This window comes from Perna viridis, chromosome 13 (assembly GCF_037379345.1).
Source record: "Perna viridis isolate PV_CMFRI_1.1 ecotype Kerala chromosome 13, ASM3737934v1, whole genome shotgun sequence".
NCBI classification, from domain to species: Eukaryota; Metazoa; Mollusca; class Bivalvia; order Mytilida; family Mytilidae; genus Perna; species Perna viridis.
In genome coordinates, this window is record NC_142457.1 from 13,885,483 (window position 1) to 13,903,043 (window position 17,561).

General features: G+C 32.5%; 2 protein-coding genes across 2 annotated transcripts; one reads left to right on the forward strand and one right to left on the reverse strand.

Annotated features, from left to right (window-relative positions):
- Nucleotides 1-1,236: 1,236 nt before the first annotated feature.
- LOC148599671 (dnaJ homolog subfamily C member 22-like) lies at nucleotides 1,237-6,832 on the reverse strand. Its single transcript, XM_088557723.1, has 3 exons — nucleotides 6,387-6,832; nucleotides 3,569-4,035; nucleotides 1,237-2,501 (listed from the first exon to the last, which is right to left on the reverse strand). Exons 1-3 carry the CDS (start codon nucleotides 6,769-6,771, stop codon nucleotides 2,292-2,294), a joined length of 1,062 nt encoding a protein of 353 aa, XP_088413849.1. The 5' UTR covers nucleotides 6,772-6,832; the 3' UTR covers nucleotides 1,237-2,291.
- Nucleotides 6,833-7,197: 365 nt separating this feature from the next.
- On the forward strand, nucleotides 7,198-16,272 carry LOC148599672 (dnaJ homolog subfamily C member 27-like). Its single transcript, XM_088559035.1, has 6 exons — nucleotides 7,198-7,360; nucleotides 9,301-9,366; nucleotides 11,574-11,646; nucleotides 12,120-12,316; nucleotides 13,144-13,214; nucleotides 15,207-16,272. Exons 1-6 carry the CDS (start codon nucleotides 7,292-7,294, stop codon nucleotides 15,325-15,327), a joined length of 597 nt encoding a protein of 198 aa, XP_088415161.1. The 5' UTR covers nucleotides 7,198-7,291; the 3' UTR covers nucleotides 15,328-16,272.
- The last annotated feature ends 1,289 nt before the right edge of the window (nucleotides 16,273-17,561 follow it).

Here is a 17,561-nt window from a genome sequence, read left to right on the forward strand (position 1 = left end):
ATAAAATTTTTCTGGGGAGGGTGAAAAAATTGGGTCAAGAGGAGATGAGAATCTAAGAAATATTTTGGCCTTAAGTAAATAAATAAAATGATTCAATTAAAAAATAGAAAAAGAAGCTTCAATACTTATCCTGTATCACAGGTATTAAGACAGATAACGCTATGATAACAAAAGGACAACCAAAAAAATTTTGCATGCCCAAACTTTTCAGGTAATTAAAAATAATATAAAACAAATGATTTTCAATAACAGTGATATATACAAGTAAGAGATTCAATGATAAAATAAAAGTGTCTAGAAGACATAAGAACCTAAATACAGATCTATTTTAAGGAATTTTAATGTATAATGTCAAATGAAATGCTGTTTATTACTGTACTGCACATTTCACAATTGTACCTGGGGGTTGTTCAAGGCTATTATTTGCTCATTTTTACATAAGGGGAGGGGGGGTGTTCAGTATCGTAACATCAATTAATTTTTTCTGGAATTGCCATTACACAACTCTAAAAAGTCTGAAGTACATGTATGGATATACTGTTAACAGGGAAATTTTCACAGTAATTATTTTTTTGCTATTTTAATGGTAAGACCTGTAAAATTAATAAAAGTTGTTGCCAAAGTTTTCCTCAAAATGTATTTTATACAATTAGAGGATCATGAATTTAAAACTCTGCAAATGTATTGTGACTGAAAAACAGTGACAAATTGATGGCATGAAAATTTGTTGGTTCATAGTAATAAAAAAGATGCATTTACAAATCATAACAGAGACTATCTTGACAATTAACAAAACATAACACAAACTATCATGATAAAGGCCAATAACAATTACATGTATGGTTTCTGACACCTACAGACCTAACAAAATAGATAGGTAGCTCAATTCCTTCTTAAACAGTTTTGAGGGTTGACTCGATTGGAAACATTTGATATTAGGGTCAACCAAAAGGGAATGATTTGAAAAAAGTTTTATAATTAGAAACTAGATGTAATTTTGAACATACATATTCTTGTTAAACAGGTTTGAACGTAGTGATTAATTGGAAAAATTCAATATTAGTGTCAACTGAAAGGCAGAGATTTCTAAAATTCTGAACAATCATAAACTGAGTAAGCAAGGAATTGGTAAAAAAAAAAACATTCGTAGTACGTTGGTAGCATTTAGGTCAATTAAACCTGAATGGTAGATTCTCATCCAACCATCACAAAAAAAAAATGTGGCAGGTGACAGGATTTTATTTTTTTATTTTTTATTTCTTACCAGATATTTGCTAGCCTAATTTTATTTCGTACCAGATACTTTCTAGCCTTATTTTAGCTATTTGAAGTAGATACAACTGTATGTTCTAAATCCACAGCCACATCAGTTTTGGAGAAGAAAGACACCAAGAAATGAAAGATTTGTGTACTATGGTATCTCAATACATGTACCAGAAAATGAAGTGAACAAAATTCCTGATTTGGAAATTTTCATCCCAATTTTTAAAATTTTTGGTCAATATTTTAGGGTTGGGAGGTAATGAGAATCTACTTATTAATTTGATTTGGCCTTAACATAAATGTTTCCATTTTGGCCATGGTTAATAAATACATGTATCTGTCATAAAAACAGTTATTTTACAAACAATGAACACAATACAAAAGCATGAAGAAAAAAAATGGATAAGTCATCAATCATACTGGTTGATAGTAAAATATATAATTTGATTCATTCATATAGTAAGCAATATATTTTAATTATATTATGACAAGGCTTATTTCTATGAAAAATATGACACTGGCCAAACAAGACTTAAAAAGTACTCATAAAAATACTTGCCAACAGGATACACAATTTCGGCTTAATGACTTATACCCCAACATTTAAAGATATCAAGCTTATGTTCTTAATTGGTATAGAATCATAAAAGCAGGAATAAACAAATTTTGTAAACATAAATTATGTTCAGGGATTGGAAACTAACTTTCTTTTTTGGCTGTCCAAGACATACATGTAAAATATCCAGTTCTCAAATAGAATACATGCAGTATTGATAAAAGATTAAAGTTGTCAGGTTGGACTTATGGTTTTACCAGAATCTTTATCACACCTTAAATTTCAAACCCTGTGATTCAAAATAAAATAGTGCTGATATCACAACACTACCCTGGTCAATCTATCAAGAGTTAATAATATATGCATCACACAGACAGACAGAAACCCAATCAACCTTCCCCTCTAGCAGTAGACATATAACAAAATTTGCATAGAAAGTTTCTATATATATCACTATAACTTTTCTGAATTATTATAACTCGGAATGTGTTTTATGTCTACGAGCTCTCTTAGCTTGTATAGATGACAAGGTATCATACGCCTGTTGAATTTCTATGAATTTTTCTTGAGCTTTGGCCTTTCTTTCTGGGTCTCTTTGTTTATCTGGATGCCATTCTTTTGCTAACTTTTTGTATCTTTTTCTTATTTCTTCCTCTGTTGCACTTTCTTGCAGACCCAAAACCTGCAATAAAACAATCACTATTTATTCAACTGAAGAAGAGTTTCATCATTAATTTAATTGTCCTTGATGGCGTAGAATTATTTCTTACATCACAAGTTAAAACAAGGTTTTCTATTTTTCACTGCAAATTCAATTTCTAATGGATTTTCAGTTGTGAAAACCAGTATTTATTTATACAATGGTTCTATTCTGCTGGATGCAGGTTCTGTAATTTACTTTCCGAGTAGGCAAAGAAAAAAAAAAACCATTGTGTTTCTGCTAACATGTTCTATAACAAAGATAGGTGGGTAGGCAAAACTGTGTATTTGTTCAAAAGTTTTCAACTGGTTTGCATTGGAGTCACATTCAGACTTGAACAGAGGTTGTAAAAAAAAATTGTCAAAGAAATACTGGTAGACACCAAAAAAAAATTAGAGGTCAGTAGGGTTAGCAGAAACACAGGCAACTTTCTCTTTAGGACTAAAGGGTTATTGTGTAATCAAATTATGATGCAAGTTTTTAATGGTAATATGTTATTGCTCCTTTAAGTAAGCCTGATTGAAAATTAAACTAGTGTCATTTTTTACTACATGTATATACATAAGTAGATAGGAGTGATTTATGGATTGTTCCCTTTCTAGAAAATGTAACACAATGTATTTCACATGTGAAATTAATTCGGTAATTTCACTTTCTGACTTTCCCAACACCTGGGATACATAAGAACTTCTCAATCTGCTATCTGAATATACATGTGAGTGATTAAATTTGAAATTCAACACATGCATGACTTACAATTGCACTTCTTTGAGTACCAATAGTTCCCTTACAATGCAGACAATGCACTGCTAGTTTAATACAATAGAAAAAAAGAATGAATATGGTAAACATAACAAACGTACCCATGTATAACCTAAATTCAAAATAGTAAATACTTTCGATCACCAAAAGGTCTTCAACAAGTGTAAATACACCTTTAAGTAAGCTCTGAAAGGCTTTTTTCATCATTATTTAAAGTCTTTTAATTTAGAACAAGAAAGAAGAAACACAAAAAAAAAGCAAATCATCACTCTCTGCACCAAGATTACCTTATATGCTTTATTTTCTCCTAAAGGATCTAAAGAATCTACAACTCGATTCCATAAATTCTCCCAACCATGCTGTTGGTAGTAATTATACAAGTCTTTGAAAGACTTCTTGGTATCTTCCCAGGCAGGGGAGGTAAAGAAGTTATTTATAGCTTCTCGCAGTGGAACTTCATCTCCTTCCTTCGTTGTGATTTTTGCATTGAAATATATCACAGAGCTCCATAACGTAAGGTAAACCAAACCACAAAGAGTCAAAATGCAAATGCGTTTACACACTCCCCGTCTTTTTGTATAGTCTCTGTTCCATTCTTTACCTTTCCAATTAACAAAAATGGCTGATAGAAGTGAAGAATACACTAGATTGTTGCCACTGTCTAAAGAGAGCATTGGTAATGATATATATGCTCCTAGTAGAGCCCACTGGAAGGAAACTTTCTCTGGTATAACATTTCCAACTAAATGTACACCTACAATGGACATGAAAGAAGAAAAAGGTTTTTACAATATTGTAACATTAGATACAAGTTAATGATAAGTCTATCTAAACTATCAAAAACAGAATTTTAAAAGGAACACAAACAAATTACCAAATAAAGTACATATGTTCTTCTATTTACCCTTCTCTTATGAAATATTGAAGATGTGTATTTTCTATTTTATACTTTAATCTGAATGATTTTTGGGTTTTTTTTCACAGCAAAACGTGGACTCTGCCTGTTATGAATATAAGTACTACAAATTTAGTAGTCATTGCTCACAGTGTTTCTAGTTTACCTTAACATTATATTTTTCACTGGACACAAGGTGGAGCCAAAGGGACATATGTTATCAGTGGAAGGTAGCCAAGTACTAAATGAGCTTGAATGCGGCTAATTAAATTTTGAGGATCGCCTATTCAAATACATTGGATGTTAGCCACAGCATTTGTCTATGTCCTTATTTCTATGACAGTATAGATAAATGTAGATAAATTTTTAATACCGCCAACACAGCATCCATGTCTATGCTCAGCTCCACTATTTAATACTTAAAAATAAAAATAAAAAACAAAGCCAAAGGGATACTGCTACAATGTATGTCAGAAAGTATCAAAATCATCCCCTAAAATCAAAGTGCTCTTTAAATCTAAATATTTTATGATTCACTAGTAAAATGGTTTAATTGCTGTTTGTGCAGGTATGAGAACACAATAAATTTCATAGTACATTCCAACAGACCCATTTTGACATATAAAAAAAAAATTTCTATCGCTTCAAACTCAATAAATCTTCACCGATATGCAAACATGTATAAAAGCAGAGCCAGAAAAATTCACCATTATTTTTTTTTTTAGCACAGTATGCTACAGAGACCAGTGACCACCCCCAAATATCCTAAATTTTATACAAGACCAAATCACAACTTCCACATAAAATTACAGAATGAAAAAAAAAATCCCTTGTAAATTTGATCATTGCCCTACATTTCTGCAGCAAATACTAAGCAATAAAGTTTAAGACAGCAAAGAAAAAAATCGGGAAGAAAAAAAAAAAGAAAAGGAACTATATTCATTTACAACGAAAAGTCAAGGGAATTAATTGTGATCTCGTACCTGCAAGTGTTTCCCTGAAATTGAAGACAAAAATGAAATAAAATTAGAAAATTCAGACAAATTATTGAAAATAGCTTATTTCACAAGACATTTTTAAGTATAATACATAGAGAGCATGTGTTAAACTCTTTGATATTTACATAAAAACAACTTAAGTCTGTCTTTAGTCATGAGAAGACGGTAAAATGTTTCTCGTTTATTTACTGGGATCTGTATACTTACTGTCAGGAAAACCATCAATATATTGTTTGTGCATTTAAAATCAGGAGCTTAAAAATAGCATCATGCAAGCTTCATTCTCGTATACTTAGAAAATGCAATTGAAAACCACACCAGTCTTGGAAACATCAACAATTTAATACAAATCATATCCTACTGTAGCTTTTTCTAAGACAGAGATGGACAAAACAATTCGCACCTGAATGTTTGCTAAAATGATGCAATCAGTTTATCAATTCAATTTTAAGATATTACGGACCATGGCATCCCAGTTTCTTCTCAAAGATGAACATTTGGGTCCATACATATTACAGACCATGACAAGAGGAGAATGCATTAAGACAATAAAAAACGTACATCAAAAACGAGTTTTCCATTTTAAAAGTTTATAATAACAGGGCTGACAAAAATTATGAGAGAACTTTTTGAAAGGTGTTTAAATTCATATGCTTCTTCAGGAGCGTTTAAAATTTCACTTTCAAGTATACAATGTACATGTAAGCCTAGTTGTCCTCCTTTTAGTCTAAATACACATTGTAAATGTAAATTTTCTTTCCCACAAGTACCCAAATAGAACTACATATACAATAGTCAAGCAATGGAAAAACACATCCTGAGTTTAAACAGTTTCCTTTTTTCTAAGTTTAGATATTTTTTAATCCTAGACAGAAGATAATGTTTACTTGTTTTGACCAGATCAGTGTCTGATCAATTTGGACTCCTATTAATTAATCACATTCTGAGTCCTTCAGTACTTGTTGGGCCAAACCACATGCATATTTCTTTAAAAAACATGCCTGTTTGGCTATCCTGACAAATAAAAATAATTTTGGAAAACTTGCATGTAGAGAAAAACGATGTTAAAAAAACAATGATAAAACAGGTAAACACATAAAACAGCTCTAATCTTGAAGAAATTTTAGATTTACAAAATGTATATCCACCTATGTTTTTAAGAGCATCTACCTCATTAAAAATATATGTGTATGTGTGAGACTGGTCTCTTACCTACAGCTGCTCCAAATGGTGGAACAATGATAGCAAGTATATGGCCTAAAGTTGTGTCAACAAAATCTTCTGGGATGGTTAGTCTAAGTAGAATACCGAACATGAAACCAACAATAAGCTCTCCTCCGAATCTGACAACACTGAATGGAGGTTGTTTGTAAGAATTGGCTCTTGCCCTGAATTCATTCATGTACCCAGGGTCTCTATTTTCTGCATAAACATATTGTGGTATTCTCCATAAATCTCTCACCCATCCAAGACCAAAAAGCCCTCCCCACGTTGACCACCATATAAAAGCATGCCTGTCTCTTCCCAAATAAAAGTGATGAAGTCCCCAACAACCTCCGAAGAACCATAAAATATATGTTACGACTAAATTTGCCATGTTGTTCAAGTTTTTCCAAGAACTGTGTCTTCGCTTCCCCTTCGGTATTAAGTTGTCTGCTAAAATGATATATCTAAAACTTTCCTTTCAATCCCGGGCATAATTATTCTTTCATAGTCGTTTATTGGAGAACAATATCTATAGAAAAAATACAACAAAAGATAAAAAGATATAACATATTTTTCATCATTTTAATTTTGGCAGTCTTTAAAAATGATCAAGCACTTTGTCTTAAGAAACAAAATTTTATATTGCTTCTTAATTTAGCATTACCCACAATTTCTCTGAAAGCTAGGTGCAATTGTTAATCATACGTGGCAGTAAGACTATTCAATACCGTATTAAGTATCGAAAGGAAATGAAATTTCAAAACATTCAGAAATATAATATTTTAACTAAAATAAATATTTCTTCCTGGTTACGAAACTAATTAACATAAGGAATACCCCAAGCCGACCAAGGTCAAAATTTAGATTGTTTATATGTTGCGAAGGAGAATGTCTCCCAGATAAAATGAAAAATGGACAGAAAACCAGGATCTTTGACGAAAAATCCACAGGATGCAGTTAATGCATTAAACTGGGTCAAAGTAACTACCGTATTCGTCTTGAAAACGCATTGAATGCTTTTATAATAAATTAAACTTGCACTGTAACTAATTAACGAAGATCCGATCATTTCAAATTTTATTCCAAATGCTCCAATTTTAACTCCTTTTATCTTTTAAATTTGCAACTTGACTGCAGATGACCACAATAAAAATGAAGATTTTTTCCCGAATGGAAGCAATATTGTGCTGTGAGTCTAATGTTTTAAAATCATCCTGATTTGTGAAAGAATTACAAAGCTTGAAATCTTAATTGGTATCGGGTTGCTTTGCCCTAGTTATATGTTCGCCCTGAGTTGTTTCGCCCTGATTGGTGAGTGGTTTCGCCCTTATCAATTAACAGGTAAATGATTGATGTTTTAATGAATAAAAGGTATTGTTATTTATGATAAACTAATTAGTACTCTAAAGAAAAATAAAAGAAATCGTTAAAAAAAACGTGTTTGCTGAAAAGAAGTAATTAATCCTAATTAAGGAGCAATTAGGTATTTTATTGAAATTTTGATTGGTTCTTCAATTGTTAGGAAAATTAATATAATGGACATTGTTATTATAGTAATATTCTGTAAAAAAAAAAAAGAAAAAAAAAGTTGACATAGGGTTCTATTCCCAAGATCCTTGTCACACCTCTACGTGGTGTCAGCTGGTAAACAGCATATTCATTTTCATTTTTTATGTATTTTATGTTGGCTAACATGACAGGGCAATTGTTATTGTTGCTATTTTTTTCATATGTTTTTATTCATTAAAACTTTATTTTGATTATAATCTGTTTTATGTTGTAAAATACATATTGATAAATATACTTAATAAATAAATAAATCAAATCTTTTGTTTTGTCATTTGTACGCAATTAATTACCAAGTACCAGTCCACCTGAAGACAGCAAGTATATATATTTATATATAATGCTGATACACATTCAAAGGAAACTAGGAAAGACTTCATCAACAGTTTATAAATTGATGAGTTATAAGAGTAAAAACATTTAAGGAGTTCAAGAAAAAACACCAACAAAAAAAATCAAGACAACATAAAAAAAGACAAAAAAAAGACAAAATAAACCAAAAAAAAAAACAAGACACCCCCAGAGCAGAACATGCTTACATTTCTAGTCTTGCATTATTTGGTAGATATTAATTGGTTGTGCAGTTTTACACACAAATTGCATAGGCTTACATGCTTTTTCACAAGAGACATAGAATAATTATGGTGAATAAATTCAATGAAAACAATCAAGAATATTTTTTGATATGGATATTGACATGCATTTTTTTATTTAAAAAGCATCTGAGATCGCTAAATCCTTAAATTCACTATTTTATTTTGATATACAAAAATCAGGGCGAAACCACCCAGGGCGAACAAGATTTAGGGAGAAACCACCCAGGGCAACCCGGTAGTAGGGCGAAACCACTCAGGTGTGAACCGGAATTAGGGCGAAACGACCCAGATTCATCTTAATTATAATGGATTTAAACACAAATTCTCTTCATGTGTGATAGGCTTAACTTATGAATTAATAATATACTGCATATCACCTACATGTAATTATTGTAAATTAGAAAAGGCATATAGTCGTTGACTGTCAATTAAAATATTTGACAGAATTGTATTATATACATGTACATGTAGGTAATCATTGTGAGCTGCTTGGTCTGACTGTGATGTCATGATCATGATGACACAGGAACTGGAGAAAATTCATTCCATGTGGCTGAAATGTCATTTCTATCAACTTGCAGAATCTTTTGAATTTTTGGGGGCCAACAGTGTAGATGTATCAGACCTCTATGTATCAGGCCTCTATTTTATTCTTAGTATTTATTATTTAGAGGCTATGAATTACAGGAAGAACTTTTATGAGAATACTTGAAGCTTGAAACTTTTTTAGATTCAAATGTTAATCCTATATTATGTAGATTGTTGGTGTTGGCAGTGCCTGTGTTGGGAAAACATGCCTTGTGAAACATTTCTGTGAAAGTAAAGTAAGTTATACATTTTTAATTTACAATGCACCATTTATGAGGGTGTTGATGCAAAAATCAGGCAGTGGATGGCACATGACAAAATAAAAAAAATTCACCTATTTCATATCAAAAATGTGTCATTTCTCAAAGTTGAATGTTGGTTTTTGATTGACTTCATTGATTAAAGAGAAATAAATTACATAGAAAAGCATTAGAACTTTAGAGTAATTATCTGAGCCATTCATTGTCAATTTTAAGAATCTTGACATACATATGATATAAACATTACATTGGAACAAAAAAAATTAGTTTAGGTAAAAGTTCTGTTTTATGTGCCACCCATATCATATGACTGATTTAAACATTGACAGCCTCTTAAATATATTAAAACAGAACCTGAATCATTCCATCTAATTCCAAACAGTGTATGAAGCTATGATGCTGCAGTATATACATGTAGATCAAACCTTTGAAACAGGTATTTTGTTTAAAAAAAAGCCCACTTCGTGCACATAGAAGCCCTGAATGGGAAAACATACTTACTCACTTAATCATCTTTGTTTTGATTTAAACATAAAGCATTTTTTTTTAAAAGTTTTTCTGTACCTCCCTGAATTGGGCAGCCCAGTAGGATTGCCCTTTCCTTAGCTTTTCTCTGAGAATGCGATCATCTACACAGAATTTCTGGATTTTCTTCCATAGCCCTTGACTTTCATACATTTGTCTACAAGGCAGTGAATCTATTTTGCCTATTCTTTAGGCAAGGTGGGCAAGAGTTAGGGTGTGGCCACACTTTAGTAGGCCTATACTATTTTGTACCAATAGAGTCCTTGTTACTCTAAGATCCAAATACAGATACCAACTGTGATGTTGGATCTTATCCTGTGTGCTGCCAGGAGTAGACACTATATGGAGTCTGGCAGTGCAGTGAATTGACTATTTACTGACAAAAAGACTTACACAATTGGCTATCTACTTGACCAAATTCCATAAGCTAAGTATCAAGTAACAGCTGCACAAGACACGAATGGCAAAGATGACAATACTTTATGTTCTTTGTTGTCATAAAAAGTCAAGTCCGGGGTAGACAAACAAGGAAAGGAAAACTATGACCCGTTGAATGAATCAGTTTTCATGGTGCAGATGGATACACCATAACGATCCACGAATTCATGATGACGACCATAAAACTTCTGTAGTAATTACTTCAATCTTGTAGCAACATAACCCTATTCCAGAAGCCTATTTGTTAGAGTTCTAGCGCGAAACAAAAAGTCTGTGTAGTTTTGGCAAGTTCTGGCATAACGTATGAGTTGTGATATGAACACCCCATATGCTGGTGCTGAAGGGATGTTGCCACAGATGAAAGGAAAGTTGACAATTTTGAATGAAAAGTCATCGCGTTTGTCATAAAGTTTGGTCAATAGTTTTCTTTTACCATCGATTTCTAAGTGTAGGTCAAGATATAAGGCTTACTTTACAGTGTCTGTAGTTTCCTCTCAAGTTCTTTGGGGTAGATGCGATGTATCAAATTCCTGAAATTAGGATTGTTTAAAGATAATACATCATCTATATAGCGGAAACTGAGATTAAAGGATCTAGCTAAACAATATTTTCTCTTTCGGACCAGATCAGCTATTAAGTCAGCCTCATAAGAGTGAAGGAATAGGTCAGCCAGTAAAGGAGCACAATTTGTTCCCATTGGAATGCTGACTGTTGTCCACCACACTGGACAAATATGTTGTCGATTAAAAATTCCAGCATTTTGTAAACATCTTCCTCTGTATATTTGGAATTATTTCTTACAAAGTATGAGGAATCTCATAGAATTATATATTTGTATCTAGATGTACCATCTTTTTTGGAAAAACAATGATGTATAATGTTTTTAAGTGGGGATTTTAACTGAAGTCACATCAAATACCTAAATTGCAAAAGCATTGTGTGTGTTTTCCAATTGGTAATGAAATTACATAGAAACATTTTGGATCCACAAATGTGGATAAAAGATATTTTGGAGGTTGAAAATGTGTCATATCAAGATTTTATGGATATGGAAGTTTTGATCTGTCGGGAAATTAATGGAAAATATAGGGGGGATAACATTGAGCAAAATCACAGTAACATAATCAGGGGTTATGTCCCTTTTCACCAGGAATATTTGTGATCACTAGTTGATCCACTTTCTTTGGGTTTACATTTCATAATTGTTGTTTTTATTTCAGTTTAGTGCTGGTTATCAGCCTACAGTTGGAGTAGATTATGGCTTTAAAATACAACATTGTGAGGGAATAGATTGTAAGTACTAAAAAGATATTGAATTTTTGCTTTGTGCTATTTTTCACCATTTCGACAATGAATAAATAATTAAAAAAATGTATATGTGACATTGTTTTTCTTTTTTACAATTTGAAATGCTAAGTCTTTTTAAACATCACAAAAATTGATAGCTGGGAATATTTTCTTGACAGAATTGGTGAAAATTAATGACTGTCAACATTGATAAATTAATACATACAATTAAGGTAGATCACACTAGTACTTCTGTAATGGATATAACAAGAATAGGTATGGTGAATATGTCAAAGAGAAAACAACCCCACCGGGAGGATATGTCTTTTGAGGTGTCTTGAAAACTAAAATGTATTACCATTGTGCTGATTATGTTTAATACGACATAAACGCTTTATCTCCATTTTTAATTCTGAGGTGATGGGAGCGGGGGTGGAATCTCTATCTCTCAATTACAAACTAGATGTATATCATTTCAGTAAGAGTTCACCTCTGGGACTTGTCTGGCAGTATAGAGTACATTGATGTCCGTAATGAGCTTTACATCCAGTCAGACGCCATTTTTGTCTGTTTTGACGTTACCAATGTTGCCTCATTTGAGGCCCTGGATTCCTGGATGAGGGAAATACAGAAGTATACAACTGGTACCCCTGACATTGTAGTAGTAGCAAATAAGGTAAGGGAGATAACCTGATATCCCTGACATTAAAGTAGTAGCCAATAAGGTATGAAAGGATTGATTGATTGATTGATTGTTATCTTTTAATGCCGTTTCGGCGACTAGGGCCATATCACGGCAAGAACATTGTTTGTTTTTTGGGATTTAACGTCCGAGCAGCAATATTTCAGCTATATTCAGACAATGAACATGAAATGGATGATAAAATGAACATGAAATGATAAAAAAAAGGATGGGTCACAAGGACAACAGGGTCGACAAATTTTGATTACCACTAGAAAAAGGGGGGATGCGTAAGGTCGGGCAATTTAGCCTCCTGTGGCGGAGAGCAAAGGTTCCTACTCCTATCGAATACCACAGCAAGGTTCTTTAACGTGCGAGGAATATGGCATCTTTCCCAACACGGTGCACTACTATGGTTTGCGGTCAGGTTTTCCGTATTATAGCCTGACAACCCCAGCATGTAACATGCCAGGGGTACCCCATTCCACCACCTGGGGCACACATCCCAGTTGCTCTGTGGGCAGAGCACCTAACCCCCGGCTAGGTTTCTGAGCACTATTTACTCGCCTTTTACGACAAGCTTAGCGCTGCTGCAGGCCTATTCTTTTAAACACCCGGACCTGCACGGGGAAGGTATGAAAGGGAGAAGACGTAGGATTTTTAGTTCTTTTAAAGAAAAACATGTCATTTTTTTTTAACACACTCTATATATGAATTTAGTAATAATCTTTGGAATCAATACTTTTTTGGCAAAGTACATGTAGAGCTTTCAAGCAAATATATGAAATGCCCAAAGGGAGATAATTCAAAATATTTTGCAGGTTGATGCCAAACAGAAGCGCTCTATTAGCACCAACGAAGGCAAGAAGTGGGCAAACCAAAACAGACTCAAGTAATTATGAGAATACAAATTGAAAACAAAAATTTCTTTATTCTTATAAGGAAATGATGAAATGCTACTCGAATAGAAATTTATGGATTTCTATCTTGAAATGTTTCTTCTGTTGAAAGCAAGATTTAAACATGTAGCTTGCTAAAATAAGAACTCAGTGATATGATTCTTAGTTATAAATAGCTTGTCTAATTATATCTTGTCAAATTATAAATCTAAAAATCCATTTTTTACTGTAGGATAACTGTTTTGGCAGAGTTGATTGTAAATATTACTTACATGTGCAACTGCATACAAGAAAAAATTCTTGTGATATTTACAAACATTGCATTATTTTCCTATTTTTATAAAACAAAGAAGACAGTCCTTGCATTTAGGTTGCTGCAAAATTTCAGATAAAATGGCATATTTCAGAGTGCAGATCCAGATAACCCATGTCATTCATCCTTTCGTTTGTAGGTCAGCATTTACAATCATATAATTTTTATGACAATCAATAGAAGAATATCTAGGCTATATGTACAGAAATAAAATGTGTTCATACATCGTTGTTTTGAGTTCTTAACGGAGGCTTACTCAAGTTACTAGTTTGACTACCTTGGGTTAACCCACTATACTCCAAAAAGTGCTACACATTTTTATGTTTGTTGTAAAGTTACTTCATGGGTATATACGATGAAATGTCAAATTTTTCATTCCAATCTGTCTGGTATAAGAAGATAATTCACTTCTAAAATTCAATAGTTTCCATTGTATTTCTATGTCATTTTCTGAGTTATCTCCCTTTATTTTTAATTCTACAATACATTCTATATAATTCATACCTCATGAATTGAAAAACCACATTAGTTTTTGTTTTCTATTACATTTTAAACATAATATCAGACATGAAAATATATAGGATCACCTTTTGCATGATTCTTAGCAGAAGTGGTACTTAATAAATTGTGTGAAATTGACTATTCAATCTGTCATGTTTATTTTTTAAATAAAAAAGTATCTGCCTTCACAAGGCTGCTTCAGAGGTTTTTTGTGGTTACTGATTTTCAAGGTTTAAAATGTCAATACAATAATGTCGCTATTTGATTTCCTTTAAGATGTATTCCATCAAAAATGGGCTTATTTGCAGTGATTTAGTTTTTAAGTTTTTCGTGCTAATGTGTGAAATAAATTACTTATTAAAAAATTGGTTTTTTGTGGCAACTGTGTTCAAGGTGTGTTGCTTGTGCATTTTAACCGTCAAAAGTTTGTCAAAAGATATTTTTTTATGTCTATTGTTTGTTCAACCTCTGTTTAGGACAGGGTTGTTTTCGCAGCAAATAATTTATGACTGAGGGAGGAAAGGTGGGAAGGGATTGGTTTGCAGGGAAGGATCCAGAATTTCAGGTTAGGAGGTGTAAATAGACCTAAATGCTGAGGGAAGTGAGGCAATTTTTTTTTTTTGGGGGGGGGTTGGGGGTGGGGGAGGGGGTAGAATTTATGAAAAATCCAGATTTCATGGTAAAAAGAAATTTGGGAGGGGGGAGGCAAATGTCCCCTCCACCTTCTCTGGGTCAGCCATTGGGTGATTGAAGCTTGGATTTCATTCTTAATAGAATTTTTTCTTCAGTTTTGGAAAATGATCTTTTTTTTAACATGCAGTATATCAGAATGTATTTTTTTTCCTTTAAAAACATGTACTTCTATTTTTTATGCAGCATTCAGGCATGAGATATTTTTGGACGTAAATATTACTATCTTTGTTAAGAAAAATGCCCTTAGAGTGCCAAGTGGGAATTTCCATTCATAATAGCCCAAAACAACTTGATCAGTTTGACATGAAATGATGCTGTTTCTTTCATCATCTACCGGATTCATTTTCACTTTAAGAATCAAAAGTTGTGTGTGATTTTCATTTGCAGGTTTAAATTTACACACTGTTGTTGTTTACAGAATGAACCACTCACCTCCCAGATAGATAAAGTCCCTTATGGTTTTTATTTTGTCTTCCAGGTATTTTGAAACATCAGCAGCTACAGGTGATGGTGTTGACAAACTTTTTCAGGACATATTAGTTGGAATTATTGAGAGGAAAAAATTATGGAAGAAGGCAACACCAGCTCAACCAAGCTGATAGAAAAGGGTTTACTGTATTGTTGATGTTAGGAATAGTACTTGAATAATCCTATATTTTATTGTGGAGTTCATTTTAGTTTTTCTGCAATAAACTTAAAAGTACAATGATTCCATTAAATAGGGGTATAGATATTTCTTATATGTGAGTTTCGGATGAGGTTTATTTTTTTTTTGGGTTATGATTAAGACTTGTAAATGCAGGTCGAGAATTTATATTATTATACTACATGTTAATTTGCTGTATTCTGATTGGTTAAATACAAAGGGTAATATTCTGCTCTGTCACATGTCTCAGAGGGTGATAGTTTTTTATCTATTACCCTCTGGACTGGTTCCGGAAGCATTAAGGACTAGTTAAAATGGAGTCAGTTTTGAGTTTGAAGGAACATATATGTGCATTGTCCATTTAAATGACTGGAATAACAGTGATTAAAATTTACAAAATGTTTTCCCATATATATCTAATTTGAAAACAGAACAATATCAAGGTAGTTAATAAAACAACAGACTTTTTTTTAAAATATACAAATTTGATTGTAAGGATTTAAGGTAAAGAAGAAAAAGGAACATTGTAATAAAGCAAATAAAATATTGCTTAAAGGGGTGATAGAGAGTATGTTACCTCTTGAAAAATACATTGTCACCCTCGGCTACGTCTCATCGTGACAAAGATTTTCTTGGGGTAACAAACTGCTCTATCACCCTCTTAGCTATATGCTATTTATATAATAATACTGGCAGTTTTATACTCATTTTTCAAATTAGATTCTTTTACATCAGTTTTTCAAATTCAATTATTTTTCAAATCAAAGTCTTTTTACATTTGTAATTTTTTTACAATTTAAACTTTAATGTTATATGGTAGTCAATATGTTCTTGTACAATTGAAGGTGATGTACTGATCATATAACTAATAAACATTGACAAATATTTGAACATCAAACGTAGTGCTCTTTTTTATTTATTGAACTGCTTAAGGATGTAGACCTAGAGTAAGGGACATAACTCTAGAAATCAGTGATATGTTTGTATCTATTTAATTTTTCAAAAGCCTTTCAAGCTTTCCTTTGATACATAATGAAATCAGTCCAAGTTACTTTGATGCTTAAATGAGATTGATGCAAAATGGTGAATACAAACGGTTCAACGATTTGTAAGAGTTGTGTCCCTTACCCAGGGTCTTCCCCTTAATCACTTTAAAGACGCCAAAAATATAGCCGGATTTTTAATCAAGACATTTATCTAACGTGAGAAATCGTCTTTTTTTCACACATTGTGGTGTTTTAACAGGAACAAACTACGGCCCTCTCACTGAAATATATTCACACTCTTTATGAGAATGAACATTGTAACCTAGGCTGAAAGAGTGACCTGCATCATTCAATCTCACATTTTCTCTGTTCATATTTGACACGCAACACGTATGATTATGGCATTTTATAACGAAAATAGATATGGTTAATATGTAAAAGAGACATTAGCCCCACCTGGATGAAAATCTCAGCCATGCCCACTCACTGGTCTTCAATGAACCACGAGAAAACCCTCACACCACAGGGCAGGCTGCAGCTGCCCACAAAACACCATTATACACAGTTATAGTGAAAGAGCCGTCCCTATATACTGTATATACTGAATTAACATAAAAATGAATGAAAGGTGAAAACGACACAATACATATAATATCAGTTCAAAAGGAATTTAAAAAAACGAATATAAATTAAATAAATGTACTAACTAAGAACTACTATGAATTCACTAACATGCCAACTCCAGACAAGTTTAAACCTTCAAAAAGTTATGTCCCATCTATGTCAAATCAATGCCAATTCTTCCAAAGCGGGGTTGAGAAACGGACATTCTTTATTATCAATATAACCTTTATCCAAAAACACTTTTTAAAAATTTTGGGGTATATACGGATCATCTTGGTCATCAATCCATCTATTATGCAAATATATGTACCTTGACATCCCAAAGTTTCCTCATTCGTCAACAGATTTTGATGACATGTCCGTTTTGGAGTTAAAGGGGTACAACAAAAGATAACTTTTTTAAAAATTTTTGACACGGTTTTGAAGTTTTTTTTTTCATAGAAAATCTCTGCCTGCGTTTTTCAATCAGTTATCAGATCTCTCTTACGGTTTTCAAGTTATAAGGGATATTTTTTATTGGATTCATTGTCAAAATCCCTGCCTTGTATTATTAAATCAGATTTCAGATAACTCTTAT

Excerpts from the sequence above, each read along its gene's own strand:
- LOC148599671 (XM_088557723.1), bottom strand. The coding sequence starts at position 6,771 with ATGGCAAATTTAGTCGTAACATATATTTTATGGTTCTTCGGAGGTTGT. Across the intron at positions 4,036-6,386 it reads ACCATTTGGAGCAGCTGTAG|GTGTACATTTAGTTGGAAAT; the intron begins GTAAGAGACCAG and ends TGTCCATTGTAG. Across the intron at positions 2,502-3,568 it reads GAGAAAATAAAGCATATAAG|GTTTTGGGTCTGCAAGAAAG; the intron begins GTAATCTTGGTG and ends GTTTTATTGCAG.
- LOC148599672 (XM_088559035.1), top strand. The coding sequence starts at position 7,292 with ATGGACAGAAAACCAGGATCTTTGACGAAAAATCCACAGGATGCAGTT. Across the intron at positions 7,361-9,300 it reads ATGCATTAAACTGGGTCAAA|ATTGTTGGTGTTGGCAGTGC; the intron begins GTAACTACCGTA and ends TATATTATGTAG. Across the intron at positions 12,317-13,143 it reads TTGTAGTAGTAGCAAATAAG|GTTGATGCCAAACAGAAGCG; the intron begins GTAAGGGAGATA and ends AATATTTTGCAG.